General features: G+C 38.1%; 1 protein-coding gene across 1 annotated transcript in view; it reads left to right on the forward strand.

Moving 5' to 3' along the window:
• The window catches only part of LOC150079403 (polycystin-1-like protein 1), a 445,550-nt gene that overhangs the window by 149,254 nt on the left and 276,845 nt on the right, over nt 1-19,451 (forward strand). Inside the window, exons 15-17 of the mRNA XM_090383053.1 lie at nt 336-450; nt 10,219-10,426; nt 12,866-12,922. Coding sequence (XP_090239179.1) covers nt 336-450; nt 10,219-10,426; nt 12,866-12,922 — 380 coding nt within the window. The remainder of the gene's footprint in view (nt 1-335; nt 451-10,218; nt 10,427-12,865; nt 12,923-19,451) is intronic.

Genomic DNA, 19,451 nt, shown 5'->3' on the forward strand with positions numbered 1-19,451 from the left:
GTTCTTCTCCTTGAGAGAGAGAGAGAGAGAATAAGTCCCCCCGCAAACAAACAGAATGAGAGCTCGCATGGTCTTTAGTAATTTTATTTCTAAATTAGGTTAATAGAGATTACTATTAGAGTCTAATCTGTATACAGATTTTAAATTGCTGCTACTATTAAGAATCAGTATATGAATCCTCTTTCTGTAGATAGCCTATTGATTTCGATAGTTCTACTCCTTAATATAAGTTATTAAAGACAACATAGGCTCCTTAAATTTTTTTTTTACCAAAAATTTTTTACTAAACGTGATGATTCTCTTTTTTTATGTGTTATTATTTTCTTTTATTATAGTGTATCTTGATGTAACAGTTAGAGATAGTAGAGGAAGTGGAACCAAGGTTTGCTCTATTGTTAGGGCAGTACTTCCGCAAGACTGGCAAGGAAATTCTTCTTTAAATATGCATTTGTAAGTGTATAATGGCATATATGAGTTTGTTTTTTTTTGTCTTGTGTTTGTTTTTTAATTTTCTCTCACAGTATGTTTTATCAATTTAAACGTCTTTCACTTCTTTCATTTTTTGCTTATTTTGGTGTATCTTGAATTTACACAGGCTGTGCTTATTGATGTCTATATTTTAAATCAGATTTTTTTTCACAAAACACTGCATTGTTAAAAATTTCTATTGTTTAATTTGTTCAAGACATATGTACCAGAAAGACTGAATATACATTGACATTATGTATGAAATCATCTTTGGCCAATAAGAGTAACTATAATACAAGCTATAATACAACTGTTAAAATGTCAACATCTCAGCCAGATGTTTCTGTTAACATCTGTTAACTTCATCAGTGAGAAGGTGCATTCCAACACAGCAGGTGGAAGACAGTCTTCGGTCAGCTTGTGATATTGACAGGCAAGAGAAAATTAGTCTCATTAATATTAGCTTTAACCCAGTGACAGCCACATTCAGTTTTGTAATGTGAGTGGGTATGTGGATTTTTATACCAATATTTTAAGACATGTATTAGATTACATGACCATTTACAAAACCAGATGGTCTGCAGAGTTACATCAGGTTATGTGCCTAGAAAAGGTGCTGTAATTTGCATAATTTACTGATGTAATAAACCATTCTTATACTATACCCCTAGCATTAATGTACAAGTAAGTATAACTAAACCCATTTCTGCTTGTAGTAACCATAACATAGCCCTTGTGCCCATGTGTTTGCTTGTTCCATGACTCTCATTAAGCCTTGTTGTCACACCTTGTTTTGCAGGCTGTTGCATGTCATTGCTGGGAGTCATTGCGGTACAAGTAAACACATGGGTTGTGTTAGGGTAGCTAAGAATAGAAACAGGTGCATGTATACCTGCGTGTACACCAATGCTAGGAGTTTGGTAAATAAATTTGATGAATTTGAGGTATTGCTCAAAACATCAAAGGCAGATATTGTTGAGATATCAGAGACGTGGTGTCACACAGATATAAGTAATGTGGAACTGGAATTTGGGGAATACAATGTGTATAGAAAGGATAGACAGGTCAGGAGGGGAGGAGGGGTTATGCTATTAGTTAAGAAACACATAAAGTCCAAGGAAGTGAAGCCAGTCGACATCGATGGACAGGGCAGTGTCGAGTCAGTTTGGTGTGACATAAGCATACGGAAATCAAAATTGAGAGTAGGAGTGTGCTGTAGGCCTAATGACTCTGATGAGTATAATAAGATATTGTACAGGGAAATAGAGTGGGCCAGTAAATCAGAGAGTCTTATAATGGGAGATTTTAATTTCCCAGATATTGACTGGAATTTGTGGATTGGTCACTCGCACACTAGCAAGGCTTTTGTGGATTTATTGGATGATTGTTTTCTACATCAGCATGTTCGTGAGGCAACAAGAGTGAGCAATACTCTTGATCTGATTATCAGTAGTGATTCTTCATGCATTAAGAATCTGCAGATAAATGAACCACTAGGTGGCAGTGATCACAGTGTGTTGAAGTGGGATTTACTCAAGGAGGTCGCTACCATCAGAGGTAAAGGGAAGGGTTTTTGTTTTCGTAAAGGCGACTATGATGGTCTGAGACAGTATTTAAATTCTATACAGTGGGACCAGCTGATGATGTTACCAACAGCAAATTCAAAATGGGAAGCATTCAAAGAACTTATCTTGGAAGCTATTAGGCTTTACATACCAACTAAGAAATATTGTTCAAGGTTTAGGCCTAAATGGTTGTCAGATGAACTAATGAGACATGTGGCAGAGAAGAAAAATGCATGGGATACATACAAATTAATGGGTGACATGGAAGCCTATGATAGATATAAGTTGGTCTGTAACCAAATCACAAAGGAGATTAGGCAGGCAAAGGCAGACTACGAAAAATCCTTGGCAAAGGATGCAAAGAAAAACAGAAAAGAGTTCTTTACATATTTAAACTCAAGAAGGAAAGGGATGAATCAGATTGGTCCACTGGATATTGATGGTTCAACAGTTGAGGATCCTGCTCAGGTGGCTAACAATCTAAACGAGTATTTTGCATCTACATTCACGCATGAGGAGTTATTCAGGAAGGAGAATGATGTAGGTAAAGTAAACATTGGCAGTGAGCTTGATGATTTTGTAATAACTGTGAGGAAAGTGGAGGAGAGATTGTTGATGATAAACATAAAAAAGGCACCTGGGGGTGGATGGGATCTATCCAGTTATATTAAAGGAGGCAGCAAAGGAAGTAAGCAAACCCCTAGCCATAATTATGAGAGCTTCTTTGGACTCAGGGGAGGTACCCATAGACTGGAGATGTGCAAATGTAACCCCAATTAGCCGACCGGGCTAGCCGAGTGGGTAAAGTACCTGCCCGGCAACCCAAAGGTCGCGGGTTCGATTCCCGCCTCGGGCTTGGATCAAAGTACTGCAAAAACCTTGGGAGGTGCAATATGGCCACAGAAGCCGATGCGCCAACAACTATCAAATCAAAAAAAAAAAAAAAAAAAAAAAAAAAAAGTAACCCCAATTCACAAAGGAGGATCAAAGGCTGACACAAGTAATTATAGACCTGTTAGTTTAACTTGTGTTCCAGGTAAATTAATGGAGGCACTGGTTAAAGAAGCACTGCAGGATCATCTAGACAAGAATTCAGTTATAGCTCAGACGCAGCATGGTTTTGTTAAGGGCAGGTCTTGCCTGACCAATTTGATTGGATACTATGATGTAGTCACAAAAGAACTGGATGCAGGGAATAACTTTGATATTATATATTTGGATCTTAGAAAGGCTTTTGATACTGTTGCACATGGAAGACTGCTGCACAAATTGGAGCAGTGTGGCATTGGAGGCAAATTGCTGCTATGGATAAGGGGATGGTTGAGTGGCAGAAGACAGAGAGTGGTAATCAATGGACACTGCTCAACGTGGACTAATGTTATTAGTGGAGTTCCTCAGGGTTCAGTGTTGGGTCCATTGTTGTTTTTGGTGTTTATGAATGATATTGATGATGGGATATCAAGTTTAATGTCCAAGTTTGCAGATGATACAAAGGTTGGCAGGGTTGTTAAGGACACTACTGACGCTATGCTGCTGCAACAGGATCTGGAAAGGTTGAACAGATGGGCTGAGAGGTGGCAAATGAAGTTTAACATTGACAAATGTAAAGTACTACATATGGGAAACAGTAACCCCAGAGCAACGTATCAACTCTGCAGTACTACACTGACAGTGGTGGAGAATGAAAAGGACCTGGGGGTAATTGTGCAGGCAGATATGAAGTTCTCTGAGCAATGCAGACGAGCTGCAAGAGTAGCTCATGGTGTCTTGTCAGTGATATACAGGAATTTTTCTAGCAGGGATAAGGCGGTGATTATTCCCTTGTATAAGGCAATGGTGAGGCCACATCTTGAGTACTGTATACAGGTCTGGAGGCCTCATTTCAAGAAGGATGTAGAGCTGCTGGAACGGGTACAGAGAAGGACAAGATTAGTGAATGGAACAAAGGGTTGCTCTTACGAAGAAAGGCTTAAGTTTTGCAAATTACAATGTCTGGAGACTAGGCACCGGCGAGGTGATCTGATAGAGGTGTATAAGGCTTTGAATGGTTTGAGCATGCTCAATGCCAATGGGATTCTTCATCCTGCTCAGAATAATCACCTCAGAGGGCATAAATTCAAATTGAGGAAGGACGGATGTCGGATAGATGTGCGGAAATTTGCCTTTGGCCAGCGGGTGGTTGGTTGGTGGAACCGACTTCCATCACTTGTTGTTGAAGTTGATAGCCTAAACAAATTTAAAGCTCAACTGGACAGATATTTCGAACGAACGGAGGGGTGAAATGGGAGTGGTGTGTGTGTTTTTTTTTTTTTTTGGCTGATGCTGAATAAGCTTGCTTTCTTGCATCATATGCCTATGCTAATGCTAATGTCCCAATAGATTCGGTGCAAGAATCAGCTTTAACTTTGCTTGCAACCATTATTAAACTATTAGTCTTGTATATCCACCCCTCCTCAAACTAGCAGTGGTCTGACATACCTAATATTACCTCAACAGCATCAGCAAATATTCTTGCATCCATTCTATTTAAGTGTAACCCTGTAAAAACAGTCTCTCATATCAATAAACACAGACCATTCTGAGAAAAACTCTATCCCATGCATACAACTTTAACCGCTATATTAATTAAAAGGGGGGAAAAAAAAAGATGGTCTGTACTCCTTTCAGTTATGGCTTGAAAACTTCAGACGCTTTCAGTTTTAATCCTAACTCGCTGCTTTTTCTGAATATTGCCCTGTACTTGTTAAGTGGTCCTTGAGGTTGTCACTGACATTCTCTCAGATGTGCCAGACAAAATGTACTTGCTACCTCGGAGTCTAAAACGCTGATGGAACTGATATTCGGGTGACATTCAAGTCAAGTGCACCTCATCTCGGCGAAGTCTCGATGGTCTATGGCAACCAGATGCTCTGCTTGCACCTTCACTATGGTGGGACTGTTAGTAATCCTGGGTATAACCTCCATGCACAAGCACTGTGGGTCACCACCCAGGTGTGAACCAACGTAAGCAGGGGTCGAGGTGTGGTGCCCACACCACATGGAGAAATTCCGCCCCTCTGTGTTACCAGGAAATAGTAGGTGGTAGATGACTCTCATCAACTGGTGCAATGCTGCCAATTTAGTTGATTTTAACCCTTCTAAAACTCAGTCTTGTCTTATATCTCGCAAAAAGGATTCTTTTGCTCCTATTCTTATCTTTAGTGACACTCCGATTTCTAGGCAAAATGATATATCTCTTTTGGGGATTACCCTGACTTCTAATCTCTCTTAGCACAAGCACATTACAAATATTGCTTCCTCTGCATCTAAAAAATTTGGTTTTCTCCTTCGCTCTCAGCATTACTTTTCTTCCAAACAACTGCTCATTCTGTATAAATCGCAAATCCATGGAATATTGTTCCCACATCTGTGGTGGTGCCCCTAAAACCTCTCTCAGGCTTCTTGATTCCATTCAGAAGAGGGCAGTTAGGTTAATTAATGATTCATCTCTGACAGAGTCGCTCCACTCGTTGTCTCATAGACGTACTGTTTCTGCTGCATGTCTCTTCTACAGATACTTCCATCGGCACTGTTCTTCTGAATTGGCTTCTATAATTCCCGATCTGTCTTTCAAAACAGTCTAAACACATGCCACCACCAGCCCAACATCCATTTACTGTCCAACTTCAAACTCACAGAGCCAACTTTTTAATCTTCCTCGTTTATTTATTCAACTGCCGTTTTCTGGAACAACCTTCCTTCATACGTATTTCCTGAAAATTACAGTCTACAGAAGTTCAAGTCTAATGTCAACAAATATCTTCTTTCATCTTCTCAACCTCCAACCCAAGTACGGTACTAAGTACTACGATACTAAGTACTATAGGTACTAAGTACTACGATACTAAGTACTATAGTTCTGATACCTCTCGTGTTTGGGGTTTACATAAAAAAAAAAAAAAATTTTTTTTTCTTACTGGAAACTTGAAGTGGTGGAATCCATGTTTAGTTTCCAGAGCTAAGTTCTGGTCAACCCTTCCCTATCTCTTCCATCATGCAGTACGACTGATGACTTTTTAGGTTATGATGAACATCATGGCGAGATCCAATCTTCCTTACATTTCGAGGGTACAGCTCTAAAACGGTGTTCGCAGGCTGGCCGCTAGTTAGTACACAGGACCGAATCTATTGGTAACTCTCTAGGAGGCTTCCAGATCAGCTAGTGTATAATCTTGCCCACCTCTACTCTGCCAGATAGTGACTGGAGGGAGTCTAAGTAGTGTGTATGCGGGGGGGGGGGGTATTGTCGAGGCCACGTTATGTCAAGGATCTGGGTATATTCTTACCGTGTGTGTGCCATATCCAAAAATTTCATTACTTCATACAGCATGTTCCCCCACTTTTTTTTTACCATTGAATACACCATGAATTGTCAAACTAATAGAGTAAGCATATCTGCAAAACGATCTAAACCTCCCAAACACTTCCTAATTCATTTCACAAATATACGTCATCTCAGTTCTAATCTCAATGATGTCCATTTCCACTTGCAGTCTGCCAAGCCCCACATACTTTTTCTGACTGAATCTCAGTTATCGGTTGATTAAACTACTGCTCATCTCAGTTGCCCAAATTATTCGCTGTATGATTCCTTTCGCCTTAAAGGTGATACTTGGGCCATATGTCTGTTCTGATATTCCCTGTCAGAGACTTGATAATTTGGATTCTCCTCTCTTTGATCTTCTCTGACTTAAAATCTCTCTACCTTATTTGTCAAATTCATCTTTTGTCTCTACCCTTCTCCCAATTCCACTAATGACTTGGAGCTCTTTGACTTCCTCTCTTTGCAACTTGACTTTCTCCAGTCCAACTTTCCTAACAGTGAGGTAATTTTCCTTGGTGATTTTAATGTTCACAACTCCAGCTGGCTTCCGTTTTCTAGTCACACCGACCCAGTTGGTCGAGATGCTGAGGCCTTTGCAATTACTAATGACCTTGCACAGATTGTTCATTTACCTAGAAGAATACCAGACAATCCTAGCCATGCAGCCAACACTCTTGATCTTTTTCTTACAAACAACCCTTCTAAGTACACAGTCAAAGTGAGAGGTTCTTTAGGCACCTCAGATCACAACTTAGTGATTGTCTCTTCTCCAATGGAGCCTTTATCTCAGGGCCATTCCTAACCTCGTATTGTTTGGCATTACAAGAATGCAAAATGGGATGACCTGCGAGATTTCTTTTCTTCCTTTTCTTGGTTTCAATTACTGTTTCAAAACTTCTGATGTCAACGTTTACTCAGATCGTGTCAGTGAAATTATTCTTGCAGGAATGGAATCCTTTATCTCCCACTCTACTTTAAAATCTCGTATTTTATCTAAACCTTGGTTTTGCAATAAATATGCTAAGGCTGTTCAAGAGAAGAACATGGCATACCATAATTGGCTTGTTTCCAGTTCTTCAGTTTCATTTTCTGCCTACACCAAAGCTCGCAACAATTGTAAAGCAGTTACTAATCAGTAGAAACTAGATTTTGAACAGACTAAGAGTAGAAAACTTGCTTCTTGCCCCAGTGGTAGCCGAGCATTCTGGTCTTTTGTCAAAGCTGTTGGCCGCAGCTTTTGCCCATCACTGCTCCCACTTCTGTAAAAACCAGATGGTTCTGTTGTCACTTCAGCCAAGGATAAAGCTGACCTGCTAGCATCCCATTTTTCTTCCAACTCATGTATTAATGATCTTTGTAAAACACCTCCCACCATTCCCAACATGTTCCATTCAATGCCTCCAGTGGTCCTCCGTCAGAAGGATTTTGACGAATCTTGATGCAAAGAAAGCTCCGGGTCCTGATGGTATTTCTCCACTTGTTCTTAAAACCTGTGCTCCTGAACTTACTCCTGTTCTTTGCCACCTTTTTTCACTTTCTTATTCCAAAGGTGTTTTTCCTTCTTCTTGGAAATTTGCTCATATCCAGCCAGTTCCTAAAAAGGGTGACAAATCCCTCCCATCCAATTATCTTCTTATTGCAATTACTTCTATTCTTTCTAAAGTAATGGAGAAATCAATTAACTGCCAATTCATAAACTACCTAGAAACCTTCCGTCTGATCAATGATCGCCAGTATGGATTCCGTCAGTGTCGATCCACTGGTGATATTCTGGCTTATGTTACTCATTTATGGACAAATTCAATGGAAAAGTTGGTGAAACACAAGCAGTTGCTCTTGACATCTCAAAGGCTTTCGATAATGTTTGGCATAAAGGTGTTCTAAACAAGCTTCCATCTTATGGTTTGCCAACTGTTTTTTGTAATTGGTTTTCCACATTTCTCTCTGATCGCTCACTGTGGGTGATGGTAGATGGCTCTCTGTCTTCTAACTTCTCCACTGTGGTTCAGTTCTGTTCCCCACTCTTTTCCTCCTGTATATTAATGACCTTCTTCCATTGACTGGAAATTCTATCCATAGTTTTTCCAATGATAGCACATTGCATTCCACTTTCCATTTTGAGAAACCTTGTCCTGCTCGATCAGCTTAAACCTCTCGAAAATCTGCTGCCAATTCCTTAAATGCTAATCTCCAGGTAATTCTCCAGTGGGGCAAAGACAACTTAATCGATTTCAGTCCTTCTGAAACTCAGTCGCAAAAAGGATTCTGCTCCTATGCTTATCTGTGGTGACACTCTGATTTCTAGGCAAAATGATATATCTCTTTTGGGGATTACCCTGACTTCTAATCTCTCTTGGCACAAGCACATTACAAATATTGCTTCCTTTGCATCTAAAAAACTTGGTTTTCTCTTTCGCTCTCGGTGTTACTTTTCTTCCAAACAGCTGCTCACTCTGTACAAATCACAAATCCGCCCTCCCATGGAATATTGTTCCCACATCTGGGGTGGTGCCCCCAAAACCTCTCTCAGGCTTCTAGATTACATTCAGAAGGGGCAGTTAGGTTAATTAACGACTCCTCTCTAACAGAGAGGAGTCGTTAATTAACTGTCTCGCTGTCTCATAGATGTACTGTTTCTGTTGCATGCCTTTTCTGCAGATACTTCCATGAGCACTGTTTCTCTAAATTGGCTTCTATAATTCCCGCTCTCTCTCTTTCAAAACAGTCCGAACACGTGCAGCCACCAGCCAACATCCATTTACTGTCCAACTTCAAACTCATAGAACCAACTTTTCATCTTCCTCGTTTATTCATTCAACTGCAGTTTTCTGGAACAACCTTCCTTCATACGTATTTCCTGAAAATTGCAGTCTACAGAACTTCAAGTCTAATGTCAACAAATATCTTCTTTTGCCTTCTCAGTCTCCAACCTAAGCATGGTACTAAGTACTATAGGTTCTAATACCTCTCGTGTTTTGGGTTTTTATAAAAAAAAAAAAAAATAAATAAATCCTCAGCCTAATTCTTAATATCATTAATACCAACATGGACAACAGTATCAAATATGATAACTTTTCTAAAATGTTATTAACTTTAGCCCTTGGCTGGCATATCCTGGTCGTACTATTTCACCTATCCTTTTTTGTAAAATGTTTTCCATTTCACCAACACTAGAAAATACTTCTAGTATTAATGATTGTGCCAGAAAAAAATAGGAATCAGTGGTCTCCAATATTGTAAAAATATAAAAGGCAGTATCATTTTTATATATTTTATTCAAAAAAAAAAAAAAAAAAAAAAAATGCGATGGAGAAAAATGGTTGTCATTTTTGAACTTGGCATATACAAATTACTAAAGTACATACATATTTGGACAGACTCCAATCCATTGTTGGCTTGTATAAAGTATGTCAAGAGATTTTAAGCATTTCTCTAAATTTCATTGTTTTACTTTAGTAATTTTGATATTGACCCTGAATTATTGACTCTGCTGTAAAATACAGAGAACAGTTAATGTCACAATTTTAAAATGCATTTTTAATAAAGATAGCATATGCAAAGTATATTAATTTATTATTTTATATTTAATGTTATTACACAATTTTGTAAATGTTTAACGGTCTACTGTATCATGAGTCATGAGCTATCATTCATAAAAAGAGATTATTATGTATATAATAATAATGATAATTATTATTATTAGTACTGTTGACAGTATATGATTTTCAGTGGATTGTTTCCTTTGAAGATAAAACACAAAATATTCTCTGTTGTCTTGTAGTTTAAACATATTATTTTAAATTATATTTTTCTTCTCTCCAGATATAATACCACCTTTGATGCCAAGTCTTTAATCCAAAAGCTAGTTGGAGAGAAAAATAACCAGGGAATCATGCATTATATACATTCTTTTGTCAGTATTCTAAATCGCCAAGCACAGACTCAGTTGGATAGTACTATTGTTATATACAGACAAAAAATTAGGCAAAAATTTTTGAAAATCCTGAACAGAATTGTAATTTTTAGCAAGGTGAGTGAATAAAAGGCACATAGCAATGTAAGGAATTCACCTTTGTGAAAAATTGATATATGGATCAGTTTTAAAATTATACCTTTTGTTTTTTTTTACTTCATAACCAAAGTGATATAAAATGGTGTCCTACATCTGATATTCTCTGTTAAAGCCTTACCAATTTGGAATCTCTTCTCTTCAGTCTTCTCCTGCTTAAAGTCTCTCTACCCGATTCCTAAAATTCATCTGTTGCCTTTGTCATTCTCCCATCTCTGTTAATCACTTGGAACTCTTTGACTTCCCTTCTTTGAAACATAAATTTCTCTAGCCCAACTTTTCTAACAGTGCAGTCATTTTCTTTGGTGTTTTTAATTTAAAACTCCAGCTGGCTTCAGTTTTCTAGTCACGTGGACTGCTTTTAAAGATTCTGAAGCTTTTGCAATTGCCAATGACCTCACACAAATTGTTCATTTGGCTACCAAAATGCTAGCCAATCCTAACCACAAGCCCTACACTCTTGATCTTTTTCTCACAAACATCCCCTCAAAGCACACAGTCAAGATGCATGGTTCTCTAGGATCTCAGACTAAATGAACAAATTGTGTGATGGTCTCCTCTGTACTGGAACTTTTCTGTCATGGCTATGTTTGGCCAAACTTTGCATTGTGTTTGGCATTAGAAGAGTGCAAAATGGCATGATCTGTGAGATTTCTATTCTTCCTTTTGCTTGCATGAATTGCTGTTTTTAATCTTCTGAGATCAGTGTTTGCTCAGATCATGTCAGTGAAATTATTCTTGTAGGGATGAAACACTTTATTCCCCATTAAACTTTAAAATCTCACACTTTATTTAAACCTTGGTTTTCCAATAAATGCGCTAAGGCCGCTCAAAATAAGAATGTTGCACATCACAGTTGGCTTTCATCCAAATATACAGGTTAATTTTCTGCCTATACCAGAGTTCACAACAATTGTAAAGTAGTTATTAATCAATTAAAGTGAGATTGTGAACAGGATAAAAGTAGAAAATTTGATTCTTGTCCAAACAGTAGTCATGCATTCTGGTCTCTTGCCAAAGCTATTGGCCATGAGATTTGCCTATCTGTACTTACACCTATGTTAAAACCTGTTGGTTGTATTGCTTCCTCGGCTAAAGATAGAGCCAAATTACCAGCATTCTACTTTTCATGTAATTCTTCTATTGACGATCTTGGACAAGCTGCCTCATATCATTCCAGTACATTCCACTCAATGTCCCCTGCAGTATTCCATCACAAGGATATCAGAAGAATTTTGAACTACCTTGATGCCAAGAAAGCTCCAGGTCCTGATGCTATTTCTCCACTTGTTTTCAAGCCTACACTCCTAAGCTTGCTTCTGTTTTCTGGTACCATTTTACATCATCTTAATTTGCTGATTATTTTTCCTTCTCCTTGGAAATTTAGTCGCATCCAGTCAGTTCCTAAAAAGGGTGGAAAATCTCTCATTTCCAAGTATTACCCCCATGGAACTTACCTTACTCTTTCCAAAGTAATGGAGAAATCCATCAGCTGCCAATTTTTTCGCTGTCTGGAACCCTCCACCTGATTAGTGTTTACCAGTATGGTGATCAGTGATCAGATAGAGAAATTTGGTGAATCTAAAGCAGTTGCTTTTGACATTTCTAATGCTTTTAGCATTAACAATGGCAAATGATACAATAAAGCAAGCTTATACAGCATCAGCCAAAAAAAAAAAAAATAATAATAATAATGTCCCATTACACCTATTCATTCTCTCCAATAGTTTGTTTAATTCTTAGTTCAATTTATATAAACTATCAACTTCCACGACAGATGGAAGTTTGTTCCAACAATCAATCACCTGAAGGCAAACTTCCACACATCTATTATGCAACTGTGCTTCCTCAATTTGAATTTGTTGCCCCTTATATGTGTGGTCTCAGCAAGAGGAAGAATCCCATCAGCATTGAGTTTACTCAATCCATTCAAAGCTTTAAACACTCAATCAGATCACCTCACGGGTGTCTAGTCTTTAGATGCTGCAAGTTGCAGAACTGAAGCCTTTCTTGGTAAGATCATCCTTTTGCTCCTCTCACCAATCTTATTTCCCTTCTCTGTACTTATTCTAGCAGCTCCACATCCTTCCTAAAATGAAGCCTCCAGACCTGTATGCAGTACTCAAGGTGTGGCCTAACCATTGCCTTATTCAATTGGGATAATCACCTCCTTATCCCTGCTAGCAAAATTCTGGTATACCTTTGAAAAAAAAAAAAAAACCATGAGCTGTCCTGGCAGTCTATCTGCATTTCTCAGAGAAATTCATATCTGACTGCACAATTTATTAAATAACAGTGTTTCATATGACATACGTGACTCTTTTTTTGCAATTTCTGTATTATTTATCTGGAAAATATAAAGTATACTGTTCTTATGAGTTTTTTTTCCTTTGCTTTTAGGCTGAGGCAGTGCAGGCTCTTTCAGTTATTTCAGAAGCTGTTATAGCTCCACTAGAGGTAAGAACCTTGAAGATTTGCTTGCCTACATTTGATAAAGCAGTACATCCATATCAATTTAGTTTCCTCAAAATAAGCTCTTCTTGTGAAAATCAAAATTCCTATGTTAAAGTTATGGACATATTAATGTTATTGAGTTATGCACTTTTATGTAGGGAGTGGAGGTGGAATTGTACAGAATTCTTATGATATTCTGTCTTTCAATGTGAAGATTACTACAGATGTTATCAATGTGGATTTCTTCATCAGTTATAATTAATGCCATCCTTGTCCTCTGGGTGCCTCCATAGCCAGGTGGGCAGGAGCAGCAGTGCATAGCACATTCTTCTTGATTGGATTGGGGTTTGAGCCCATGACCACCAGATACAGAGGATGCGGAAAGGTCAGGAAATGACCACCGCATATCCCCGGAGCAATATGGCCTTAGTTGCTAATGCTCCTAAAAACCAAATAACAAACCTTGTCCTTTGTATGGCAGTTTTGCCACTTGTCATGCATTTGAGAGGTCTGGATTCTGGTCCCGTCACAGACTAGAAGAATTTCTGATGACCTCTTCTGTCAAGGCTGTAGTTAGCCTTATCTAAGAATGAGGGAGTGAGTTGTTCCAGGATTTTCCCTGTGAGTTTTTCTATTTTTCAGCCTGCTTAACATTCATAACAACCCATGAACAACACTTCTAAGGAAATAATGCAGTTGCACAATATGGCCTGAGTTTCTTTTGTGCTTAAATACGTCCTCCACCCCCATGGAACTAACATCATACTCTTTAACTCCAGTCATGACTATCAATATTACTTTTTACATGAATGATTTGCCCCCTTAGCATACCTGTAAAACATCTCTCACTCCATGATTCTGCTCTAGATGATCCAGATTTAAAACCTAGATAATGCTCTTAACTCATCAAAACAAGTTGGGTAACGGGATCTCAAAATGCTGTTTTGGGGTACAGCTGCTATGCTTTCATACCTCAAATAGTATAAATGCCACATAACTAATTTGCAGTGCCTCTTTAGCCAGGTGGGCAGGAGCAGCAGTACATAGCGCACACTTCTTGATTAGACCTGGGTTCGAACCCATGACCACCAAATACGGAGGATGCAGAAAGTCAGGGAATGACCACCGCATATCCCCGGAGCAATATGGCCTTAGTTGCTAATGCTCCTAAAAAACCAAATAGCAACATAACTATTTTGCAAGGTTACAGATTCGTTTCCCTTTTTGGCTCTGGAGAGAGCATCCAGCTTAACATTTATTGTTTTTATCGTAAACTTAAAACATTGATTGAGTTCAAATTAAGGAATTGGCTGGCTGAGCCGTCTTCTAAATATTCCACAAACTGCGTTACCCAAATATTTTTTACTCTGTTTGATATATTTTCATTATATGAGCAAAGAAGAACTGAATGTCTTACCTTAAAAAATTATCCATATCTTTATCTTCTTGCCATCAATCATACCATGTTTTGGCCACTTGTACAACTGTCTAAGGATCCACTTTGATTTTTCTTTTGTTGCTTCTTCTACTCTTCTTGGCTATCATCAGTATTATGAGTATCAGCTTATAAATCTGTACACTGTTGAACCAAAACATATAGAGATTGCATTTGAATTCTGTAATCTGTAATGTTAACCAACTCCCACAAATCTCAATCTGAGGGCACATACAATTTGTCAGGTGAAGGTAAATTAAGATACAAGAAGTAATTGTAGAATCAGGTTCCAGCAGTCTGCACCACTCCAGTTACTAGGAAAATAAAATTCAATAAACTCTAAGTAAACAAAAGCTTTTGAATAAATACTACTTTGATAAGAGTCTTCCAGAATTCAATAATGAACAAGAATGAATATGTTCACTGATGATTAGTCATTTATTTATGTGAAGTGATGTTACAAAAGCAATATATCAGGCTTTGAAGGTGATCCATTAGTTTTTATAAAGAATTTTTATACAACGCCAAATTTTTAATAACACTATACAGCTAGGCCTCACATAACGCGAGTTCGATTAAAGCGTTTTTCATTTACCACTATTTGAAAAAATTATACCACTTTTCACTTTACACAATGTAAATTTCCGGTTAATGCGATCTTTTTTTTATGCGATAGCTGAAAAAGATTTGAATTGCGTGTTAAGCTTACCATGCGTTGGACGGGCAATAAACAAACGTTTGCCTGCTGCCCGCCTCAGTGTGTTCCATCAACCATCAGAAGAAGCTGTGTTAATTGTTTGTCTCCCGCTAATAAAGTCAATGCAGACTTGCATTTAAAAATTCAAATTTTTAAATGAGACAGATGACAATGTTACCACAAAGGAGATAACGGTAAAAGAACTAGATTAAATCTTTCTTATCGCAGAGAACCTCAAACTAAAGGTTTGAGGTTCTTTGCGATATTTATTTCGCCAGGGCCCGGAGAAGATTGTTGTCGGTTATCGGAAATTGATTGATGAAAAGAGAAATTCAGCACTATTCAAATATTTCTGCAACAGTCATTTCTTCATTGTGTATTTTATGTCAGAGGTTCCCAAACTTTCTCGGTTCGTGGCACCCAGTGTCTCAGTAATTTTTTCATAGTGCACCTAGACAAAAAGAAATACCTAACCCATTTATTAAAAAGTTAAATCTAAACAACTTAATAAGAAACGTTCGAACTTGAACTACCTCAAGCTAATAGTTTGCGTGGTGTCCGACAGATGTTGAGTATCACTGTGTTTCCCTCAAAAATTTACAATATTCCGAGGTGCACAGTTTGGGAACCACTGTTTTATGCAATAAACATTTAATTCCATAATTATTTTCATTATCTTTTATGTTGTATACAGTTAAAAAGTTATTTAAAAGGTATTTTTAAATTTCTTTATGGACATTCCAGAAGGTCAAGGACTGATTATTATATTCAATTATTGTGTTTCTGTTTCGCGCAATGCACTCACGGGATGAATTAATCGCATTAATCAAAATGCAGAGCCTGTACTCTGCATTTTTAAAAAAATTTCGCCAATGTTTTCTCAGAAAAGTGTGTTTCTGAATCAGTTTCTAATGCTGATTTCCGTTTGTTTCCATCACATCAGGTTTCTTCAAAAAACACAAAAGAATATTTGATTTTTCACAATTTTTATTAATTTTGGCAGAATTTTTGTGTTTAAATTATAACAAAATGTTACTTTTACCAGAATTTTGCATTTAATTACATTTTGAAAACATTATCAAAAGGGCAGTGTGGTAAAAAGTCCACTAAATGCTCACCTCTCAATTTAAAAACTTATCTACAATGGGTCAAATTGTTGTTTCTTTGATTTTCTTGCAGATTCTTCTCTTTACAGTCCCTCTTCACCATCCAGAAATAATCAACCATCATGTTAATATTCCACCTCCCCTGGTACTTCATCTCTGTGTCTATAATGTCCTGGTGAAACCTCCCACCCTGTCCTTCACTTACACTTCCTAGATTTTCTGAGTACTTTTTGTGTGAGTGTAAAAAATATACCTTGACATTCATGTTGCAGCCCAGCTTCTTGAAATTTGCTAACATATTTTCAACTATATTCTTGTAGTCTGGATCTGTATTGTTCCCAAAGAAGGTAACAACAACAGACCTGAATGCCTGTTTTTCTATTTTATTGATAGTTCCCTCAAAATATCGGACCCTAATCAGTTTGTGAATAAGTTTTAGCTTCTCTTGGGTGATCAATGGGAATTTAGTACAAAGGTAGTTGAAGCAGGGCCCTTCCTGAGATAAAGCTTTCAGAAACCATTTCATCAAACTCAGTTTGATGTAGAAGGGTAGAAGGAGGACAGTTTGGGGTCTGCAAGTGTGTTATGAAATATGCTCTTTTATCCAGGCAACAAACTGCCCCTCTTTGACCAGATCTTGACATCCCAGTGCTTAGTCCTTGTCCGGCTGTCCCACTCACACAAAAAGAAAGGAATTTTTGGGTAGCCAGATTGCTGTCTAAGTAACATGCCTATTATTACAAAGTCAGCACAGATCGACCAACCATGTTCTTCATACTTGATATTTTTCAACAATTTCTTCAAGTTCTCATATGTTTCTTTCAAATGTGCAGAGTGAACTACTAGAATTGATCCATATTTATTGATGTGTAAATACCTTTGGCAGCACTTAGTAAATTTTTCCAATGGTAGTAAAACCAATTTGTCACGATTTTATGAAACGGAAATTCCGTCAGTTACTTTCCAGATAAGGTCTAATACTAACTCAGTTACTTTCCAGAAGTAATGTCAATGATGTCATTTTTATTTTTGCCTTTCCCATAGTTCGACCAGTGCATAGCATCATGGGAAAGGCAAAAAGAATGGAATCGGAAGAAGAGTTTGCTCAATGGACCATGGGATGTCACTTGGATGTGCTCACGGCTGGCATAAACCAGTTGGAGAAATGTTTATGTTTCGGGGCATACCACTTAGGTGGTTTTGGGCTAACTATTGCCACCTGTGGCAGAAACCTTTTGGCAACCAGAGAAATGGATATCTTGCAAAATTTAAAGTAAAGAATTTAAAGCAAAGGATCATGGGAGGTGATCTTGGATGTGTCCAGAGCTGGCAGAAACCAGCTGATTGCGAAAAACATTTATGATTTGGGGCATACCACTTAGGTGGCTTTGGGCTAACCATTGCCACCCATGGCTGAAACCTTTTGGTAACCAGAGAAATGGATATCTTGGGGGCAACGATCTTGGATGTGCTCAGACCTGGCATAAACCAGCTGGTTGTGGAAAAATGCTTGTAATTTGGAGCATACCACTTAGGTGGCTTTGGGCTAACTATTGCCACATGTGGCAGAAACCTTTTGGTAACCAGAGAAATGGATATCTTGAGGGCAGTATGCACAGTGGTTAGATCTAACACAACTGCAGCCTTACCAGTTGAAGTGCATGTAATGTAGGCATTTCAGTACCCATCTGTGTTATTGAAGCAGTTGTATGTTTCCATCAAGAGACGAATCATAAATGTTTTTGCACAACCAGCTGGACCTGTCAAGAGTATTTGAATCGGTTCACAATTGGGAGACAACAGACTCCAAATTACATGCATGAGTACAATGTTTTGCCTGTCAATGGCCATTCCCATTAAATTGCAGAAGTCCTCAATAGTCATCAAGTTTTTGGATTTATTTACAATTGTGCTGAGTCCGTTTAGCGTGGCAAGCTTTAGATCCTCATTCATCTCACTGTTTGGATGATTGTAAAAGTTTCAAAAGGGATCTGCTTCTCGCAGTCACATTACAAGGCTATGCAGGTCATTACCACATGCTTTGTCAGGGTCCCGTCGTCATTGTCTTGACACATTCTTACACATTTCAATCGTTTTGTGAATGTCCAAGTCCAATTCAGAATTTCCGCTGTTCTAGTATGAGCTCTTCATTGTCATCGTGTCTCTTGACATATTTCATCTCTGACAGTATCTGTGTTTCCTCATTGTGAAATGGAATGTGCAACATTACCATCTCGTGCTTGTACTTGTTGAGATTCTGAGCCAAGTCATAGTTTCGATAGTGTATTATGCATGGATACTTTCGTTTCTTGCAGATCTCGTTAGTGCTACATGTGTAATTTGCGACAAAACATGACTGAGTAACATGATCCAAGTGGTGTGGTCTCTTCTTGTATTTGTCAAACCAATTTGCTTTCCATATATCACATTAATACTCTGTAAGGTTCTCTTCGTTCATTTGTTCATCTCTTCATTGGACTTCCTCACTCTGTTGACCAAACGGTGGGAATGTAAACTTCCACCGCGGAGCTCTCCAACATGGGCTGACGTAGAAAGCACCAGGCGGCTTTATGTCTTGTGACCTTCACACTGTTGAGCATGTTGATTAGGCTATTGGCCTAACCTCTTCCAAACGTTGATCGGGTAGAGTGAGCAGTGGGCATGTGCATAAAACATTACATCATTCATACAAAATATTTTGGACTGAAGTATGACGCTAATGCCACCAACATTGATTCAGTAAAGTGGTGGGCATGAGCATAAAACGTTACATCATTCGTGATTTCAGTTTTAGCTGTTTGATTTTAAAATGATTTTGATTTTCATCAAAGATAAAACATCTTTCATGCGTACAGGGTACACACACGGTGTTTGTTTCCATTGTGGAGCAACACCTTTGAGACTCCTCTTTGATGAGTCAATAAAAAGTCTCCACTATGTAAGATTATAACTAATTCCTAAATAGTTCATTAAGTCATTTATTTCACTGCAAAAAAACCATAGAATTGTCCTCAGAAAAATAGGGGACTATTTCTCTTTGTCTGTGTCTGTACTATGAGAAAAACATCCACATGTGCTAGAAGATTTTTTTTTTACTTAAGTCTGGAACCAATGAGTTCTGGAGATTCCTTTGGTAAATTTAAATCTCTTACCAGATCACTGTGTTCATGCTGTGTGAGACATTGAGTTCAGCCCTCAACAGTTGAGGGCTGTACTCAATGTCTCCAGGCATGTAGGCTTCCGTTTCATCTTTAGAAGCTTCACTTTAGCACCCTCTGCTGATTTTTTTCTCCA

This window comes from Mastigoproctus giganteus, chromosome 10 (assembly GCF_048544385.1).
Source record: "Mastigoproctus giganteus isolate SK-2022 chromosome 10, ASM4854438v1, whole genome shotgun sequence".
Lineage (NCBI taxonomy): Eukaryota > Metazoa > Arthropoda > Arachnida > Uropygi > Thelyphonidae > Mastigoproctus > Mastigoproctus giganteus.